At 46.9% G+C, this 21,481-nt stretch overlaps 1 protein-coding gene across 5 annotated transcripts in view; it reads right to left on the bottom strand.

The window, feature by feature from the left end:
* grip1 (glutamate receptor interacting protein 1) overlaps positions 1 to 21,481 on the bottom strand; it is a 589,949-nt gene that overhangs the window by 12,336 nt on the left and 556,132 nt on the right. For all 5 annotated transcript variants that reach the window (XM_072485188.1, XM_072485187.1, XM_072485191.1 and 2 more), the window contains 3 exons: positions 17,328 to 17,472; positions 15,473 to 15,612; positions 14,681 to 14,866 (listed from right to left, as the gene is read on the bottom strand). In XM_072485188.1, coding sequence (XP_072341289.1) covers positions 14,681 to 14,866; positions 15,473 to 15,612; positions 17,328 to 17,472 — 471 coding nt within the window. The remainder of the gene's footprint in view (positions 1 to 14,680; positions 14,867 to 15,472; positions 15,613 to 17,327; positions 17,473 to 21,481) is intronic.

Consider the following 21,481-nt stretch of genomic DNA (forward strand, 5'->3'; position numbering starts at 1 on the left):
TCCCGATCGTAATGTACACCACATACAATTTAGTCACTAGTTAGCCAGCAAATTTTACTTTATATCTCCTGTCATCTCTTGGTCAAGGTGTGCAAATCATATCGAGTTGTAATAGATCATTCGTAAGCGCTGTCCACAAGTCTGGAATGCACCATACTCACTTGTAAGTTTAAGAAAAATGACTAGTATTGAATTAGTGCAATCAACATTATAAGCAGTTCATTATGCAGAGAATACATTTTGCACTTGAGGCTTATCAAGAAGGCAAGAAATTTTGAACTGCATGATGACAAGAAAGCAGTGCAGGAAATGCAATAAGCTTCTGGGTGGGATGTTTAATCAATCAAAACCTATGACATGTTTCCAGCAGATATAATTTTAGATAGGCTCGCCTGGTCTATATTAATGTTGACGGGTCGCAGGAAATGAGAGAGGTTACCATTAAGGGAGGTCACATGTTTCGATGAATGTTTGATATTTAAATGAGCTTTCCAACTATCATAATTTATGTGTGGGGGGTGGTGGAATGTGTAGATACTCAATTGAATATTATTCATACTAATAATTTATTTAAACACAGAAAGGTTAATTATTTCATCCCAGCCAAGCTTTTATAATGCTGGAGCAGGGATTAAAGTCTGTTATCTATAATAAATAGAAAGTGAATACATTCAGTACGAACTATCATGTAGATTTTCTTTCATTGAATCTACAGCACAGGAGGGGCCCAATCAGCCCATCGTATCTTTGAAAGAGCTATCCTATTAATTCCATTCCTGCTGTTGCCCCCAATTCCTGGAATTTTTTTCCTTTCTAGGTATAGGGCCAACTCCTTTTTAAAGTATTGAATCCACCATTTCGAGCAATATGTTCCTGATCAGAATTCATTGTTTAAAACAAAACCCCATTTTATTCTGGCTTTATTCTTTGCCACTTTTTCTAAATCTTGAATCCTCTTATTATAGACTCTCCCACGAGTGAGAAATGTTTCCCCCTAACAAAATGAGCATCTCTATCAAATCCCTCTTTAACTTTGTCTGCTCCGCGGAGAACAGTTCCGACTTCATCAGCTGGGGCCCAGATGTAAAAAGTCACCAAAGCCCAGATGACCATAGGCTGCTTCCCCCTTTGAGTGGGGGAGAGCTGACTGGTGGCGATTCAAACTGAGGACCACCACACCTCAGGCGAGGGGCAAGATTGAGAAGGCGGGGACTTCATGAATGATGTCAGCCGGGATGACGGTAGCACGGTACCATAGTGGTTAGCGCTATGGCTTCACAGCACCAGGGTCCCAGGTTTGATTTCCGGCTTGGGTCACTGTCTGTGCGGAGTCTGCATGTTCTCCCCGTGTCTGGGTGGGTTTCCTCCGGGTGCTCCGGTTTCCTCCCACAGTCCAAAGATGTGCAGGTTAGGTGAATTGGCCATGCTAAATTGCCCTTCGTGTCCAAAAAGGTTAGGTGGGGTTACTGGGTTAGGGTGGGTTTAAATGGGGTGCTCTTTCCAAGGGCCGGTGCAGACTCGATGGGCCAAATGGCCTCCTTTCTGCACTGTAAATTCTATGATTCTATGAACTCGCGTTGTCGGCCTTGCTCTGCATCCCGAATCAGCTGTCGAACCAACTAAGCTAAACAGCGCCTCCTCAGGCCCAAAAAGGTAGGCAAGAAAGACCGGTTCCCCTTCGATAAGGGTGCAATTACCAGGGGGCATAGATTAAAGGCGATTGGCAGGAGGATTAGAGAGGACATGAGGAAAACCTTTTTCACCATGAGGCGCCTGGAACTCACTCAATTGGTGGTTGAGAGGGTAGCACAGTGGTTAGCACTGCTGCCCCACGGCACCGAGGACCGGGGTACCACCTGGTCCCGACTCACTGTCTATCTCTCCATGTCTGCGTGGGTCTCAGGAAAGCAAAATTCCGGGCTAATCTCATTGCATGTAATCAGTACGTCTATTGACAAAATATGTTATCGCATGAAACATGCAGGAAAAATAAAATATATTTCAGATTTGTATAAAATATACCTGTGCATTTAAGGGTACAATTTTACAGGAAATACAAGAATAAAGACACCCATTGTTTATTCAAAACTTTAAAAAAAAAAGAGGCCCCAATTCTTTTTTTTTTCCAATTAAGGGGCAATTTAGCGTGCCCAATCCACCTACCCTGCACATCTTTGGGTTGTGGGGGTGAAACCCACGTAGGCACAGGGAGAATGTGCAAACTCCACACAGACAGTGACCCGGGGGCAGGATCGAACCCGGGTCCTTAGCGCCATGGGCAGCAGTGCTAAGCACTGCGCCACCATGCCGCCCCAACACCCATTGTTCATAAGCACAAATCTTGGAAAGTGCCATGTCCTGTTGATAAAACCTTCTTAAACATCAGACGGCATCTGTGGATTTATAAATGAAGGTTGGGTACAAAGGCAGGGAAATTATGCTCAACGCTTTATAAATCATTGGTTAGGTTGGACATCACAGTTCAGGAAGAAGGCCTTAGAGAGTGTATGGATCAGTTTTGCCCAAATGGTACCGGGGATGAGGGACTTCAGTTATGTGAAGAACCACATAATAGAATCATAGTAAGATTAAGGGACAGAAATTGGCCTGTTGAATCAGCTGTTGTTAGTGTCAATCAAAAGGGAGAGAAAAAATAAACTAGCCGCTCATTTTTATCCCACCTCCCAGCACCTGGTCCATGGTCTTGCAGGTTGCAGCACTTCAAATCCAGGAACCTTCTAAACGAGATGAGCATTTGGTCCTCAACCACCAATCTTTGTAAAATTTATAAATTTAAAGTACCCAATTCAGGTTTTTTTCCCCCAACTAAGGGGCAATTTAACGTGGCCAATCCACCTACCCTGCACATCTGCGGGTTGTGGGGCTGAGGCTCACGCAGACACGGGAGGACTCGGTGCCGTGAGGCAGCAATGCAGACCACTGCGCCACCGTGCCACCCCTATTAGGCCAGAATTAAACATTAAACTAGTTTAATTATCTGTCAACAAGTGTTCGCCTTCAAACAGTAATTCAAAAATAACAAATATGCTGTGCTTCCCACAGTAATGGACCATCTTTGAACACAATGACTTCTAACTAGAATTATTTAAAGGTGACTAGAACTAGGGGACATCCATTTAAGACGGAGGGGAGGATTTTTGTTCTCTCAGAAGGCCACGAGTCTTTGGAATTTTCTTCCCCTGGTGAGCAGTGGCGGCAGGGTCACTGAATATTTTTAAAGGCAGAGGTAAACAGATTTTCGACGAACAAGGGAGTCAAAGGTTGACGAGGGTAGGTTGAATGTGAGGACGGGGCCACAATCAGACCAACCATGATCTTATTGAATAGTGGAGCAAGCTGAAGGGACCAAGTGGCCAACTCCTGTGCCTAATTTGTAAGTGAGTATGTTAACTCCGAGTCTAGTTTGGGCAGCACGGTAGCATTGTGGATAGCACAATTGCTTCACAGCTCCAAGGTCCCAGGTTCGATTCCCGGCTTGGGTCACTGTCTGTGAGGAGTCTGAATGTTCTCCCCGTGTGTGCGTGGGTTTCCTCCGGGTGCTCCGGTTTCCTCCCACAGTCCAAAGATGTGCAGGTTAGGTGGATTGGTCATGATAAATTGCCCTTAGTGTCCAAAATTGCCCTTAGTGTTGGGTGGGGTTACTGGGTTATGGGGATAGAGTGGAGGAGTTGACCTTGGGTAGGATGCTCTTTCCAAGAGCCGGTGCAGACTCGATGGGCCGAATGGCCTCCTTCTGCACTGTAAATTCTATGATAATCTATGATAGTCAAAAACCTGCTCGAGTATCTTTGTGTTTAAACAACTTGCATTTATGTATTTTGGCCACGTAGTTTGTAGTGCGTCCCTGGGGTGACCTTTGTGTTGTTTTATTTACATATGTGAGATGTCTAATCAGAGTAGTTTATGAGGGAACTATCTGTCTCTCACGGGATCAACTTAACATATGTCCCAGATGGCCTTGCTACGGGTTCTGCTGCTCTGAAATTATGATCGGTCATGAAATTAGTGACAATTTGGAATGTGGCCACCACAAATATGAAGCTAGTGCTTTGTTTCGCTGCAATTTTTCTGCTTTAATAACCTGCGCATATTTATGTATCGAGCTACTCAATCAGTTCAAACTCAATTCGGAAATTAAAGATCATGATTCTTAAGAGAACTTGACTCCATCTACTTAGCCATTATTTGACCAGCCGGCGAAGAGCCACTACTATTTCCCCATAAATCGATTGGCGCCAAATTAGCCTTTCTTATTGCTTTTAGTTTTGTTTTTGAGCTAGAAATTTACTAGTGCCTGGTGTACTGATGCGCTTGTGGACCTTCAATGTACTTATTTTCAAAAAGAGGAAGCAGTGAGCTAACAGGAAGTGACATGGTGTCACAGTGGTTAGCACTGCTGCCTCACAGCGCCAGGGACCCGGAATTGATTCCGACCTCGGGCCACGGTCTGTGTGGAGTTTTCACATTCTCCCCGTGTGTGCGTGGGTTTCCTCCGGGTGCTCCGGTTTCCTCCCACAGTCCAAAGATGTGCAGGTTAGGTGGATTGGCCATGCTAAATTGTTCCTGAGTGTTCACAGATTAGGGAGAGTTACAGAGATTTCAGCCTCTTCCTTGTCTTCAGACAAGAATGCTGGGGATAGGGCAGGGATTGGACCTGGGTAGGGTGCTCTTTCAGAGGGCCAGTGCCTCCTTCTGCACTATAGGGATTCTATGATACTATAATATCTGACAGACTTAATTCAAAGCTCCCTTGTGAGATGTGGAATTTTAATTTTAATTTTAAAAAGAGATTTTTCTTTTTAAATCATGCTTTTTTATGGGCACCCTGTGTCTGGTGCAGAGGGCCATGCAATAACTACTTTTTCACCAGAGCTTTGAGGGCCTCCTCCAAATGTATGTTTTGAGCAACCTCCAGAGTCAACCATCAACAATTTAGCAGGAATAATTAGAGTTGACCTTTTTTTAGTGTTTCAGTTATTATATTTTAATCTATTCTGTTTATCTTCTAGTTGACTTGACTTGTTTAAGATTGGCAGGGTAGCGTGGAAAAAATGCTTTAAGCATAATCTTAAACATTGCTCAAAATGGAATCAGTCGTCAGAAAGAATGCTTGGAAAGTAAAGGGTTAACATTTAATTAAATTAGGAAGGTTTATACAAACAACATTCTTCACGGGTCATATAAGCCATGCCATCAAAACCACAGGCCTGGAGACAGCTTGCTAAAGAGGAGCGTGGGAGGTACTTTTGGAAGTCACCAGCGGTTCAACAGCAAGTGATTGACACAAACAGGGCTGAACACCACTCAGTTTGGTGAACAGAAGTGAGGCGTTTTCTTCAAACATTAAGGATATACAAGACTGCTTGACACTCGTCATCCAGTCTCAATCTTTAGTTCTAAGCTTGGTGTTCATACATTTGTGAAGATTGAAATATATTAGGGAAATTAGATGATAAATATGGGGTCAAGTTAAGAGTTGAAAGCCTGGGGATATAACGTGTGGCTCCAGTGATCATGGTTTTTAAAATGATTTTGTTTTTCTTCTAGGGAACAGCAAGAGAAATTGATGAAGGAATGTGTTTATCGGTCTGGGCTAATGCACAGTGGTTTGACTGGGGAGGTCCCTGAGGAGTTATTGTGCCTTTGCAGTCTGCAGAGATTTCAAAACATTTCAAAAATAAATTTAGAGTACCGAATTCATTTTTTCCAATTAAGGGGCAATTTAGCGTGACCAATCCAGCTATTTGCACATCTTTGGGTTGTGGGGGTGAAACCCATGCAAACACGGGGAGAATGTGCAAACTCCACACGGACAGTGACCCAGAGCCGGGATGGAACCTGGGACCTTGGTGCCGCGAGGCAGAGTGCTAACGTCTGCACGACCAAGCTGTCCTTCAGTCTGCAGAGATAACGGCCGGGATTCTCCAATCCCGCGGGCAAGTTCTGACGCTGGCGTGAAAAGCGGCGCGAGCCACTCTGGCGTCACCGGGCCTCAAGTGGCAGGTACTCACCCCTTCCTAGGGGTCTAGTACGGCGCCAGAGTGGTGTCCGCAGCTCCGGCGCCTGAAAGCCGGTATGCGATCCATGTCCGGCGCGAGTCCGCGCAGGCGCGTGAGTCCCCCCCCCCCCCACCACCACCACCACCACCAGGACGACCCCCGCAGCCAGAACTCCGAGATACCGCCGGGTGGGACCAAACGTAACCCACACCGGCGGGACTCGGCCAAATTCGGTGGGCACTCGGCCCGTCGAGGCCCGGAGAATCGGCCGGGGGGGTGGGGGGTGAGGAGGAGGGGGGGCTTTCAATGGCCCCCGACCGACGACACGGAGATCCCGCCGGCGCCCGAGAATCAGCGAGCCACGATTCTCACGCCCACCCGCCGATTCTCCAACCCGGCGCAGGGTCGGAAAATCCCGGCCAACTTATTTTTATAGTTTCGGGAGATTAGACCATTACAGGGTAGAGCCAAGGAAGCTGTGGAGAGAGGCAGCTTTGGAGAAAAGGCTTTTGGAACTTAAGTCTGATCTGATGCCCCTTGTGCTTTTTAGACCACAGATAAAGGCAGTTTTCTTTTCCAGTCGGACAGGGGGGGAAAAAATAGTAATAATATTTTAAAAGCAGAGCATTCTTATCTGAAGACAAGGAAGAGACTGAAACAACCGAGTTGAAGCAGTTATTTGAAGATATTCAGCCATAATCTGAAGGGATTTTAATAAGGATGGCATGGTGGCTAGCACTGTTGCTTCACAGCGCCAGGGTCCCAAGTTCGATTCCCGGCTTGGGTCACTGTTTGTGTGGAGTCTGCATGTTCTCCACATGTCTGCGTGGGTTTCCTCCCACAAGTCCCGAAAGACGCGCTGTTAAGTGAATTGGCCATTCTGAATTCTCCCTCAGTGTACCCAAACAGGTGCCGGAATGTGGCGACTAGGGAATTTTCACAGTAACTTCATTGCGTGTTAATGTAAGCCTACTTGTGAAAATAATAAAGATTATTATTAAGAACCATAATTCATTGTGTACTGCAAGTATTACTCTATGCCCTGCTAATTCTAAGATGGATTGAGAGCTGTAGCTTTCTTTTCCTGTTGTTCAATGGGAAATCGTTGTATTAAGGGGTAATTGTAAGCTGTTCTTTTCCGGGTGTTAAGTTAGAAGTTGAATATTATATTTATAATAAAGGTTTTAGAAATGCCAAAGCCCTATTTTTTCATGCAATCATTCGTGGAGTGAATTATTCTTTCCGCACATGTCTAAAGTAAACTAAAATATTGGGGCTTTGGTCCAGCATTCTAGCCACTACTGGGGTCTGGTTTAGGATTGCAATACATTTCTGTTACAAAAGCATGACTAAAAGCTAAGTTTTGAAAACTAATATACAGAGATGGTTACCTCTAAAATCATTGTTCTTCAACAGAAAAGGGTACAGAAGTCCCATCACTACATAAAACGCAGGTACACTAGTCTCTCCTTCTGAATCCCAAATTACATTGCCATCTGTCTCAGAACCCGCATTCCCCAATCTCCCTCTCCTTTTTGGGGCTGGTTTAGCACAGGGCTAAATCACTGGCTTTGAAAGCAGACCAAGGCAGGCCAGCAGCACGGTTCAATTCCCGTACCAGCCTCCCCGAACAGGCGCCGGAATGTGGCAACTTTTACTTTTCACAGTAACTTCATTTGAAGCCTACTTGTGACAATAAGCGACTTCATTCATTCATTCATTAAAAAATTTTTTTTAGAGTATCCAATTATTTTTCCGATTAAGGGGCAATTTAGCGTGGCCAATCCACTACCCTGCACATCTTTTTGGGTTGTGGGGGTGAGACGCACGCAGACACGGGGAGAATGTGAAAACTCCGTCCGGAGAGTGACCCAGGGCCGGGATTGAACCTGAGACCTCGGTGCCGCGAGGCAGCAGTGCTAACCACTGCCCCAATCACCCTCTCCTCATCCTTCATTCCCATGTCTCCTGTTCCCAACACCTGCACTCTCAAGCTTCTCATTGCAATAATGCCACCCCCTATTCCAGTAGGATTGCCGAGACACTCTCATCTCCTACCCAATTCCTGACTCCACAGCCCTGCTGATTATTCCACATCATCGTGGCTCTGTGGTATTGTCATGTGATGTTACTGAAGCTGGAAACCTCTCGAGTGACTGCCAGTGACGTCACAGAGCCTGTCGTGTTGGGGAGGTGCACTGTGGTGCGATGCTTTCATGGCTGATTCCCCAAGCTCCTGGGAGCAGTGCTCTTTGGGGGTAAGGGGGTGGGGGTGGGATCCCTGATGCCAGGAATGCTCAAAATTTGCTAATGCATGTCAGTGCATGGGCTTTCCTTGGCTGACTTGGTAACACACTGCAATAAATATCTCCAATTAACTATTGCTGAACTTGGCTGTAAACTGTTGTTCGTGCTGTCTTCTATTAGATGGGCTTTGAGAAAAAGGGATGAAGAGGGAGTTTTTTGCATTGTAAAATTAACCAAGACAATTAATGCGACACTGCTTTGGGAGTCGTTGTAATCTTGTTTATGTTTGTCTCTTACACAATGCCTCTCTTGGTAACTCGCTGATTACATTGGGAAGCTAAATTCCCAGTTTAATATCATGCTTTTGGAAACAATACATTAGGACTGGTTGAGTGACTAGCAAACCTCTCTACCCATTTCTGTGGTGATATATATTAGACATCTCATGTAATTCCATCTATTTTTAATCACCAGTGTAAGTACCACAAAGAGACAGAAGGGTTCTGGATACTGAATAATCTATTGCCAATTACCAGACACATCACAAACTAATCACTGTACATTGCAGGCAAGGGGCAAGCTCAAATTAGATGTACATTTGAGTCACTTCTGATTTAAAAAAACTTTGATTTTAAAGTGCTAATTTGAGTATCTGGTGTCAAAACATCTTCCCGAGTGGATGCATGTCACATTGCTGTTATTGCATCTTTGCACTTTTCCTTTGGATAAGAGCAGACAGAAGTGGAATGATTCACAGGCTAATTAATAGTCTGACAGAGAGCGACATAAACACATTCTACAGCCGCACCATCTTTATACCAACTGATGAGGTCCTCTAAGGCAATGGTCCCCAAAGCACATATGATGGCTTGGATCAACAGATGCAAGTATCCTAGGGGATGTCAACCTAGAATTAAGAGGCAGAGTTTGCCAGGACTGTCAGAAGCAGGGTTTGAACCCTCAATCTTCTGACTCCGACACAAATGCTATCACCAAGCCTGGAACCAAGAGCAAGAGGCCATTCAGCCCTTAGATCTTGCTTCATCAGTTAGTAAAATCATGACTGATGTTCTATCTCAAAGTCACCGGGCGGGATTCTCCGATCCTGGGGCTAAGTGTTGACGCCGTTGTAAACACCGGAGGGTTTTCGGGAAGAAAAGGGTTTGGGTGTTTTATTTAAAAAAAAATGTTTTTCTCTCTTTTCTTTTCTCTCGTCTTGTGTAATTTGATTTTCCTGTCACAAAGATGGTTGATACTTGCATGCATAATTTTGATTAAGCTGCTTGAAGCTTCTTCTATTGTGTTTGATTCTCTTTGAAGGTGATGTGACTGATAAGAATCGGTCAAAGGGGGAGGGGTAGAACCTGGCAATCTGGTGTAACGACTTTAAAACTCAAACTGTGGTGGTCTGAGTTTGGGGGAAGGGACAGGATGGCGGGGAGGTGAGAAAAATGGTTCTGTGTTTTGCTATGTCTTGTTTAAAATTTTGGTCTTTTAATTCTGTGAGTTAAGTTGCGATGTTCGGGAAGACAAGGGTTGTGGTGTTTTCTTTTTTTTTCTTTTCTCTCCTGTGTAATTTGATTTTGATTTATGTACTGGATCACAGAGGGAAGAACTTTTAAGATGTGATGGGGTGTTTTAGTTTCTGCAAGAAGGAGACTTGATTCTTGCATGAATAATTTCGCTTAAACTGCTTGAAGCTTCTTCTTTTGTGTTGGATTCTGTTTGAAGGTGATAGGACTGATAAGAATCGGTTAAAGGGGGAGGGGTTTGCCTCGTTGCCTGCGTGTTGGTGGATGGTTTGTTTGCTTTCTGGGATTGTTATTACTGTGTTGAATACTTGTGTTATTGCTAGGTGTGATAGAATCTGTCAGTCGGCAGGCTTTTTGACGCCAGAGGATGGGAGATGCTGAGCTAGCTGGATAGCTGGTTCACCGGAGCAAAGTGGGGGGAGAGCTGAGGAAAGACAAAGTGGGGGGGGAGGGGGGGGGGGGCAGGAGGGGGGGGGTACTGCTGATGGGTAAGGGACAGTTAGGAGACTGGAGATGGAGATCAGGTGGCAGTCGCCGCCGAGGGGCGGATCAAGTGAGGTGTGGAACACGGGTTAGGAGCTGGCCTAGGAAAGGTCATGGTTGACCGACAGTGGAGGGGGGCAAAAGCCCCCCCCCCCCCTCCCCCCCGACCAGACTGGTTATATGGAATGTTCGTGGACCGAACGGGCCGGTTAAGAGAGCTTGTGTGTTCGCACACCTGGGACAGTTAAAAGCGGACGTGGCTATGTTACAGGAGACACACAAAGCTGGGAGACCAAATTAGATTAAAGAAGGGTTGGGTCGGACAAGTGTTTCATTCAGGACTGGACTTTAAAATAAGAGGGGTGGCTGTCCTGATTAATAAAAGGGTGACATTCGAGGTGGGGAGGATAGAGGTAGACCCGGGAGGCAGATTAATTATGGTTAGCGGGAAGCTAGAGGGAATGGCAGTGGTGCTGGAGAATATATATGCCCCAAACTGGGATGATGTCGTGTTTATCAGGAAGGTGCTGGGGAAGATCCCAGACCTTGAATCGCACCAGCTGATCATGGGGGTGACTTTAATACGGTCCTGGACCCGAGGATGGACCGGTCGAGTGCTAGGTCGGGAAGCTATCAGCAATGACAAAGGAACTGCGGGGGTTCATGGAGCTCATGGGAGGGGTGGATCCGTGGAGATTTGAGAGACCAAGGAGCAGGGAATATTCATTCTATTCCCATGTACATAAGACGTACTCCAGGATAGATTTCTTCATGCTCGATAAAACACTGCAGGGGTTGAGGACACTGAGTACTCAGCAATTGTGGCCTCAGCTGATGCACCACACTGGATAGACCTACGGGCAGACACGGGAATGTCCCAGTGCCCACAGTGGAGACTAGATACAGGGCTGTTAGCGGAAGAGGAGATCTGTGAGCGAGTGAGAGAGGCCATTCGGGGGTATATAAAAATCAATGACACGGGAGAGACTACAGCTAGGGTGGTCTGGGAGGCACTGAAAGCAGTCATTAGAGGGGAATGTATCTCAATTTGAGCCCACAGTGATAAAACTAAGCGGTCGGAGCTGGACAGGTTGGTAGGAGAAATCTTACAGGTGGACAGGAGATACTTGGAGTCTCCAAATGAGGAGCTCCTGAAGGAGCGTCAGGGACTTCAAATGGAGTTTGGACTCCTGTCCACAGGAAAGGCGGAGGGTCAGCTGAGGAGGGTAAAAGGGACAATATATGAACATGTGGAGAAAGCTAGCAGGATGCTGGCACATCAGCTGAGGAAACAGGAGGCAGTGAGAGAAATAGCGAAAATAAAGGATTTGAGGGGGAAGACAGTGATGGACCCAGGAGTGGTGAATGAAGTGTTCCGGCAATTTTATAGCCAGCTATACGAGTCGGAACCCCCGATTGGGGAGGAGGGCATGAATCAATTCCTGGGGAGGCTAGAGTTCCCGAAGGTAAATGAGGAGCTGGTGGATGCCCTGGGGGGCCCGATTGGGCTTGGGGAGGTGATAGAGGAACTCGGGGTGATGCAATCGGGTAAAGCCCCAGGACCTGATGGGTTCCCAGTGGAATTTTATAAGAAGTTCTCTGGGTTACTGGGGCCGCTCCTGGTTAAGGCTTTCAACGAGTCCAAGGAGCTGGGAGTACTCCCCCAACGTTATCACAGGCATCAATTTCTCTCATCCTGAAGCGTGACAAGGATCCGGAGGGCTGTGGATCATACAGGCCAATCTTCCTCTTGAATGCAGATGCCAAATTATTGGCAAAGATCCTGGCCACTCGAATAGAGGGTTGTGTCCTGGAGATAATTGGGAAGGATCAGACGGGATTTGTAAAGGGCAGGCACCTGACATCCAACATTAGACGGCTTCTTAATGTAATTATGATGCCAGCGGAGGGGCGCGAGGCTGAGGTGGTAGTTGCCATGGACGCGGAGAAGGCTTTCGACCGAGTGGAGTGGAAGTATCTATGGGATATTTTAGACAGGTTTGGGTTTGGGCAGGGATTTGTGGAGTGGGTCCGGCTGCTGTACCAGACCCCGGTGGCAAATCTAAGAACTAACCGAGTTTGGTCAGAATACCGAGTCGAACACTTCACCAAATTTGGTCTTTGTCGGGGGACAAGGCAGGGATGCCCGCTCTCCCCATTACTGTTTGCCATGGCCATAGAACCCTTCGCAGTGGCTCTGAGAGCAGCGAATACCTGGAGGGGTATAGTGGGGGGGGGGGTTATATCACGGACCCGGGGGGGGGGGGGGGGGGGATGACCAAAATCATGGGAGTGTTAGGAGAATTTGGGCGATTTTCAGGCTGTAAGTTAAATATGGGAAAAGCGAGATGTTCGTGATTCAGGCACGGGGGCAGGAAAGGAGGCTGAAGGAGCTACCCTTTAACGTGTTTGGGAAGAGTTTTAGGTATATGGGGATTCAATTGGCCAAGGATTGGGGGCAGCTTCACAAGTTAAATTTGGGCAAAGCAGTGGATCAAATGAGAAGGGATTTTTGTAGCTGGGACCTGCTCCCACTGACTCTGGCGGGGGAGGGTTCAGACAGTGAAGATGACTGTCCTTCCGAGACTGCTTTTCTTTTTTCAGTGTCTCCCGATTTTTGTCCCAAAGGCTTTTTTCAGAAGTATGAATGTGGCGATATCGAGATCTATAATGGCAGGTAAAACCCCGAGAGTAAAGAGGACACTCCTGGAACGGGCCCGCGGGGAAGGGGGATTGGCAATGTTAAATAAGGACAGGGAATTTAATACACGGGTAATTGGGGATAGGGCGGGAGAAGTGGGGTACGTGGTTTATTGTTTGTTGTTATTTAAGGGGGTATTTTGCACGTCGACTCGCGCGGTTGTTTTAGAAATGTCAATATGTTAAAGTGTGAAAATTACAAATGCTTCAATAAAATATTTTCTAAAAAAAAAAACCATTCTGTCAGCTTTTACTGTCATGGAATCTTAGAATTCCTTCAGTACAGAACGCCATTTGACCCATCAGGTCTGCACCGACCTTCCAAAAGTGCACCCTACCTAGGCCCAATCCTCAGCCTATCCCCCATAACCCCATAACCCTACCTAACCATTGGACATGAAGGGGCAATTTTGCATGGCCAATTCACCTAACCTGCACATCTTTGGACTGTGGGAGGAAACCACAGCACCCGGAGGAAACCCACGCAGACACGGGGAGAAAGTACAAACTCCACACCGTCACCCGAGGTTGGAATCAAAGCCGGGTCCTTGGCGTTGTGAGGCAGCAGTGTTAACTACTGTGCCACCTCTATGCTGACAATAGTCAGCTCTACCACTCTGCCATCACTCTTGGCTCCATCACTACTACAGTGCTGTCATATCGTCCAACATCAAGTCATGGATGATAACACTTTTGACGACTCAATACTGGCATAACGAAAACTATCCTCTTCACCTCCAGCTTAACGTTTCATCTACTTGCCCTGACTCCTTCCACCCCACCTGCTCACACAAGGTGAGCCAAGCAGTCTGCAACCTCAGCATTCTTCTGACCGAATATCCTATTCAACAAAAGACCATCGACTCCACTCTTACCCTTATTCCCAACCCTCCTAGCACTAAACTCCTTCTCAATGCTCTCCTTACTCGCCTCAAAAATGAACATACTAAAATGAGGGGCATTAAAAAGACCACTGATGAATTGAGCCTGTCCCTAGAAGTCATTTGTAGTTCAGCACTGTGACTCCCAGTGACCAGCAGACAGGTCATCTCCAGAGCAAGGCAAAACAATGGAAAGGATGATTGTTATATTTTAAATAATGACTTGTTTAAAATATATATATTACTCTTGAATCCACCAGGATGATAAAATGACCAATAGTCTTCTTGTTGAAAGATGAATTATTTAATGAGCAATAAAATAATAAACTGTGAGTCCTTTTACTCAATACTAAACTAACAATAAAGAATTAAAGTACAATACAGATAACTACATAACTATACACTATTATAACAAACTGGTTCTAACTTCTCTCACTCTCGCTATTTTATGTCTTGCTTGCTCACTGTTCTGAATCAGATCATCATCTGAATCATCATCTGACTTAGAAAAGGCAGGAAACCAGTTCTTATAGTATCTGACTGTGAGCCATCTAGTGTTGAAATGACTGTACTACACTTACATACATTGATCATGTATATTGATATCTGAATATCACTATAATGATCTGGGTCATTGTGAAGCTGCTCAATCAAATTTACAGCTCTTATCAGTACATCTGGCTAAGACCTTTCACAAGGCCTCTCTGTTTAGTGTGTCAAAGACAATTAAGCATGGGCAATAAATGTTGGCCTTCCCCGTGAAGTCAACACCCACTGAATAAATAAAAAAAAGAAATAGTTTAAATTCAACTTTTACCTTGACTTCCATAACCTGTGTCTATGCCTGACCCATCCCAGGATTCCACGGCGCTATCCACACTGGGAATAGTAGCAGAGTACATCTCACAAAACTTGACTGGCTTTTGCACAGTGGGAATCTCATCTTCCACATCACTCAACTCGCTCAGTTGGCCAGAGACAGATGACTTTTTAGGACTGGACACTGTTAAAAACAAAGACCACCAAACATTGTATCTGAAAATCAAAGACTATAATTTACACAAAAAAAAATCAATACTGATTTCTGCACCTTGTCAAAACAATATCCGATGTTGTGCCTTTTAATTTAGGTTTAAATCCAGCCACAAATGATGAAGTGAAGCCTCCCCCTTTACTTGGAATTACAGATAAACACCAAACTCTCCCTCATTTGTGAGGCAGCGTCGTACAAGACTGCAGAAAATGCGAATGATTCTGACATAAATCAGGCAATTATTCTTGTAATGTTGGTCATTAATGAAAGTGTCAAGGATTTGCCTCGTTCCAGCAGTAACACCAATTTAACAGGACATGACGGGATGCGATATGCCCAGCAACAGATAGAAATCTGCCCAACAACAGCAGGTGCCAGCCCACAAAAGGCAGGGTGGGACGCATCAGCCCCAGAGCCGGTGTTCCAAGTTGGTATTCCCCCCCCCCCCCGCCCCCCCTGCAGCTAACATCACAGCGGCTAGTGACAAAAGCAATCCATATTTCCAAAACTAAAATAGCAGCTTCAGCATCAAGCAATTCAAGAAGCAAACATGAATGGAACAAGTTAAGTGCTCACCATCGAGTTGTTTTTTAATCTTTAGCGTGACAGTCTCTCCTGCCATCTGTAAGAGATGAATAGCCTCACTTAGTGGTTTACCCTTCAAGCTGCTGCTGTTTATAGCCAAGATTCTGTCTCCAATATGGATGGCACCAGTCCTGCAACATAAGACATAAAGCTTCAGATTTAAGTTTTAAAAAAAAGTACCGAGCTGCTGAAACAGATGGCAGGAACAATCTTTGGAGTTATATATAATTTTATCTGCATGTTCTGTTATAGCTTCATGCATTTGAGTCTGATTTATCGCAGCTTTATTGAGCATAAAATTAACAATGCCAGAATGACAATCAAATTCTGCGACAAGAAATAGCTTCCACACGAATGACATTCCTGATAATAAATGTAAATCATTCTTTCCAAACTAGAGAGGGTTTTTTTTTAGAAAGAGGGGTGGGGAATACCATGGGCGCGATGCTCTGCTCCCGCGCCATTTCAGAGAATCGCCTGGGTCGCCAAATTCTCCCGCGACGCCGGTCCGCCGCCCTCCCGCAATTCACGGAAGCGGCCAGATCGGCACAATCGCGTTTTGCGCGGCGCGATCCAGTGAATCACCTGAGACAGACAAAATGGCGATTCACCGGTACCCCCGCGATTCTCAGTGCCGGATGGGCCGAGCGGCCTGCCCAAAATGGCGGGTTCCCCCCTGACGCCGTCCACACCTGGTCGCTGCCGGCGGGAACAGCGTGGGAACGCTGGGGGGGGGGGGGGGGGGGCGGCCTGCGGTGGGGCGATTCCTGCACCGGGGGGGGAGCCTCAAATGGGGTCTGGCCCGCGATCGATGCCCACCGATCGTCGGGCCGGCCTCTCTGAAGGAGGACCTCCTTTCTTCCGCAGCCCCGCAAGATCCATCGGACATCTTCTTGCGGGGTGGACTCGGGGAGGACGGCAACCACGCATGCGCGGGTGACGCCAGTTATGCGGCGCCGGCCTTTATGTGGCGCCAAGGCCTGGCGCGCGTAAATGACGTGGCGCCGCTCCTAGCCCATATTCGGGCCATGAATCGGTCGGGATAGGGGCCGTTTCGGCCATCGTGAACCTCGTCGCCGTTCATGACGGCGCGAACACTTTGTCTCCATTTCAGAGAATCGTGCCCATGTGTCTTTATTAGACTCGCTTCCTCTCCTGATACATTCTGGCTGACCTGTTGTGTTATCCAGTGTCCTCTGTTCTTGTTTCAGATTCCAGTATCCGCAGTATTTCGCTCATGTTGATAGACTCAGATGGACTTACTTACATGTAAACAATTTGCTCAGCATGTTAGAAATGCTCATCACTTTCTCGGAATATCTTAATTTGTGTTATTTTCAAACCACGCAAAAATCTAATGAATCTCCCATCCATTAACTGAGCTATTTTCTCCATCTTATTAAACCATTAAAAGAAAATGTACTGTCTGCAAAAACAAGGTATTAGGTTGGGGGACACAGAATTCACATATTTGTACACTACATATCTGGATGAGTCAGCAGGCACATACAGTTAGAGGCCAAATGTATATTTAGATTTTAAATTTTCAAATGAGTCATTGGTTATACAGGGTTGCAAGGCACTCCCAAATTAATGGAGACATGTAAACAGATAGTTATTAAGTTGCAAAGCTCTAGCTATATAACTTCACATTCTACTGTCCAACTCAGGGAATTGCCTGCCAACTTGCAGTGAGCAAGAGTAGCCAGAGCTGACATTCCCTCACACTCTCCCATTCCCCTTGGTAAGTGGTCAGCTGTGGACTAGGGTTTCTCAGACTTGGCTGAGGTAACCGATTGGGAGAGTTGTGCATTATTTGGGACAAGGACTCGATATTGCACCTTACCTTTCAGCCAAACCTGCCTTTGTTAGGCTGGAGATGACGATTGGATCGAAAGGCTCTTCAGTGCCAGATATGGTGATTCCTAATGGACCACCGTAACGTTTTAACTCCACGGTGTAAATGATTGCCCCAGAACTCTCTTGTTCATCTGGAATGTAAATCAGAAGGTATAATAGCTTTTGTGCAAAAGTAGCAGCTGGACTGTTGAAAGGAAGGAATTTACCAGCTTGCAATCCAAACCAGGAGTATGAGAAAATGGAGAATCCCATTCACACTGTTAATCCAGCTGGCATGTGCTAAATTCCTTAATCTGGAAACTCTTTTGCATCATTAATAAAAAAGGCGCAGCAATGAGGTTCTTGTTTCTCACTGTGTAGTTAACGTCAGATTACATAAAGCGAAACAAAGGATTGTTTCTTCTGTGATTCAGACATGCAAACAATTTGCATGATTTTAGATTGCTTCCTCTCCGAGACCAGAGACAAAATACAGTCCATCAGTAATAATGCAAACTGTACGTTTTATTATTTTAAAAGAATTTCTATTGATATGAACAAAGCAATGTAAAGAAACACAGACAAATGAGAAGGTTGTGCTAATGGCTCTGAATTAAGCTGCACTGGAAAGAAATGGAAGATGATGTGGTGAAACCACCATGCTGTTATTTAGAAGGAAGGATTGGCAACTCTCATCGATTTAAGCCAGGTCTGGTTAAAATTTAATCAGATTGAATTAAGCCACCTACAACTGTTATTTCAGTGCTAATTCATGCCAAATGGAAGCAAAATAAGTTAAATTCCATTAGATGTAGCTTTTATCAAGATTCAATTCCCACCACGCCCCCTCCTTTCTTTTCTCTGTTTTTTTACCTGCAGCTCAATGGTGGCCAAAGTTATCCGGCACAGTCAATAGAAGACACACTTCAATGCACATGATGGCCATGATTATGCAGCACGGCAGCTCAGAGATTAGTACTGCTGTCTCACAGCACCAGGGATCAGGGTTCAATTTCAGCTGTGGGTCACCATCTGTGTGGAGTTTGTACGTTCGCCCAGTGTCTGCGTGGGTTTCCTCCGGGTACTCCGGTTTCCTTCCACAGTTCACAAATGTGTAGGTTACGGTGGATTGGCCAAGCTAAATTGTCCCTTAGTGTCCAACAGGTTAGGTGGGGTTATTAGGATAAAGGGGTAGGGGCATGGGCTTGGATAGAGTGCTCTTTCAGAGGGACGGTGTAGACTCGATGGCCCGAATGGTCTCCTTCTGCACTTCGGGATTCTAAAATTATCTTTTTAAAAATAAATTTAGAATGCCCAATTCATTTCTTCCAATTAAGGGCCAATTTAGCGTGGCCAACCCACCTACCCTGCACATCTTTGGGTTGTGGGAAGGAAACCCACACAAACGCGGGGAGAATGTGCAAACTCCACACGGACAGTGACCCAGAGCCGGGATCGAACCTTGGACCTCGGCGCCGTGAGACAGCAGGGCTAACCCACTGTGCCACCGTGCTGCCCATTCTAAGATTACCTAACTTCTCCTCACCTGGTGGTGCTATCTGGGCATCTTGGCAGTGCCAGGCCAACAGTGCCAGGCTGGCAGTGCAAAGGTGCCAAGCTGGCATTTTTCCCACAGTGGGGATTGGTCCGAGGGGGGAGGAAGGCAGGTGTTGCCCTGTATGGCTGCAAGAGGGTGCGGGGGTAGGGGGCAGAAGACTCCTATATAGGTGAGTTGGGGCTTTAGGAGTTACGAGATTGGAACGCCATTTTTAAATAGCATCCCGATCTTCTGCACTGAGGGGTTCCGGCGTGCGAAGCTCCTGAGTGCAGAAAACGGAACTAAGTCCGGCCTCATCGGGAAGATCCCCGCTGAGGCCCTGAATCTACCCGAGTGGGAACAGAGTGCTGTTTGATAGTGTGGGGTATTTCAGCACTCTGAGCACCGGGCAGCACCCGGCTAAACGCACTCATTATGGGACTCCGTCCCATTTGGGTAGATCACGTCCTAATTTGTTTTTCATTCGCTCACTTCATAAACCAATTTTATTTTGATTTAGACTGCCCAATTCTTATTTTTCCAATTAAGGGTCAATTTAGCGTGGCCAATTCACCTATCCTGCACATCTTTTTGGGTTGTGGGGGTTGAGGCGCACACAGACATGGGGAGAATGTGCAAACTCCACACGGTCAGTGTTTTGATGGATTTTGAGGTGATTTGGGCCTGATTTTAAATGGGGAAGTGGAAGCACTGCCCACGTGCCTCAAAGCAGACAATCGCATAAACTGAGCTCATTACCATCAAAATTCCTGATGCCCTGCCCAACACTCAATCAGGTCCACTGGCCGGGATTCTTCAAAATCCCGGCCATGTGTTGACGCCGGAGTAAACACCAGAGTATTTCACGCCGGCGTCAACGGGCCTCGTGGCCCAGCGATTCAGTGGGCCACAGGGGGCCAGCATGGCACCGATATGCGGCCCTGCACTGCCGGCGCAGGTCCCGCATGTGCATGGTGGCCGTTTCCATTCTGGCGCATGCGCGTGATGGCCGTTCTGCGCGGCACAGCGCAACATGGCGGAAGGATGGAGGCCCCCTCCCGATCGCGCATGCCCGCCGATCGGTAGCCCCCGATTGCGGGCCTGGCCGTCGTGCAGGCCACCCCCGGAGTCTGATACCCCGCCCCCCCCCCCACCAGGACGGCCACCGCGGCCGCGGGCCCGAGCTCCCGCCGGGTGGTAGCAGGTTGCAAGCACGCCGGTGGAACTCGGCGGGAACCTGGTCAGTCGACCGCGGAGAATCGCATCCCGGCGTCGGAGCAGCGTGGCGGGAATTTCCGGCGTCGCCGCCGATTCTCCGACCCGGCGCAGGCTTTCAGAATCGCGGCCACTGTCTCTGACTGGCAGACAGATACGAATCTGGTGGCAGCAGATCAGAATAGGGGAGCATTGAGTCTGACGGTGATCAGCATCGGGAGGAGCAAGGGGAAGGGGACAAATCAGTCTCTCCTAAAGCAATCCCATGTCGTGTTTTTCTTAAATGCAATTTCCATTGTGGTGGAGATTTAAAAACAAAATTCCAATGAAGGGGAATCCAACTACCCTACACATCTTTAGGTTGTGGGGGTGAGACCCACGCAGTCACAGGGAGAACATGCAAACTCCACATGGACAGTGATCCAGGGCCGGGATCGAACCCGGGTCCTGGGCGCTGTTTGGCAACAGTGCTGACCACTGTCCCAACGTGCCGCCCTTATTGTAGTGGAGTTACAAGAACTGTGCACACTGTGCCTGGGTGGCACCAGCAGTGCCAGAGGGCCCTGACCAGTGGGCAAGCATCTGGGAGCCTCCGGTCCCCTGGGCGACCCCCACGAGTGTCGTTCCGTCTGGCCGCCGTTTGTGGGGACCAGCACTGAATGGCGCTCACCCGAGGTTTCCGAGGTGAAGGGGTTAGATCCCACTCCAATATACAGATTTGCTAAAAGTGATCCACCCACAATGGGCTGGACTTAGATTGCATTAGATTTCACGAGGTGTGCCAAGCCGGATAGATCCCGGAGGAGGGATCACCTGGCATCTACCGACTGCATCACACCTGCATCTGCCTTTCAGATTTTATAGAACTTACAGTGCAGAAGGAGACCATTCGGCCCATCGAGTCTGCACCGACTCTTGGAAAGAGCACCCCACTTAAGCCCACACTCCAACCTATCCCCGTAACCCAGCAACCCCACCGAACCTTATTGGGCACTAAGGACAATTTAGCATTGCCAATCCACCTAACCTGCACATGTTTGGGTCGTGGGGGTGAAACCCACGCAGACACGGGGAGAATGTGCAGACTCCGCATAGACAGTGACCGGGAATCGAACCTGGGACCCTGGAGCTAAGAAGCAACTGTCTAACCACTGTGCTACCGTGCTGTCCACGATGTAACGTTGCTGGTAGAACACGGCCTTAGATATCAGACTGTCAACATACAAAAAAGCCCAACAGGTAGCATTTATAATGGTAAAATGTCCAAACATCACCTCGGCTGATCATGTATATACTTGGCCCATGCTAAAGGATGAATCATATTCTTCAATTATTTTTACATTACTGAATAACATATGCCTAAAACCAGAGTGACAGTTAATTATGCAGCATTGGCAACAAATTATAGG

Source organism: Scyliorhinus torazame, chromosome 19 (assembly GCF_047496885.1).
Source record: "Scyliorhinus torazame isolate Kashiwa2021f chromosome 19, sScyTor2.1, whole genome shotgun sequence".
In the NCBI taxonomy this organism is placed as follows: Eukaryota; Metazoa; Chordata; class Chondrichthyes; order Carcharhiniformes; family Scyliorhinidae; genus Scyliorhinus; species Scyliorhinus torazame.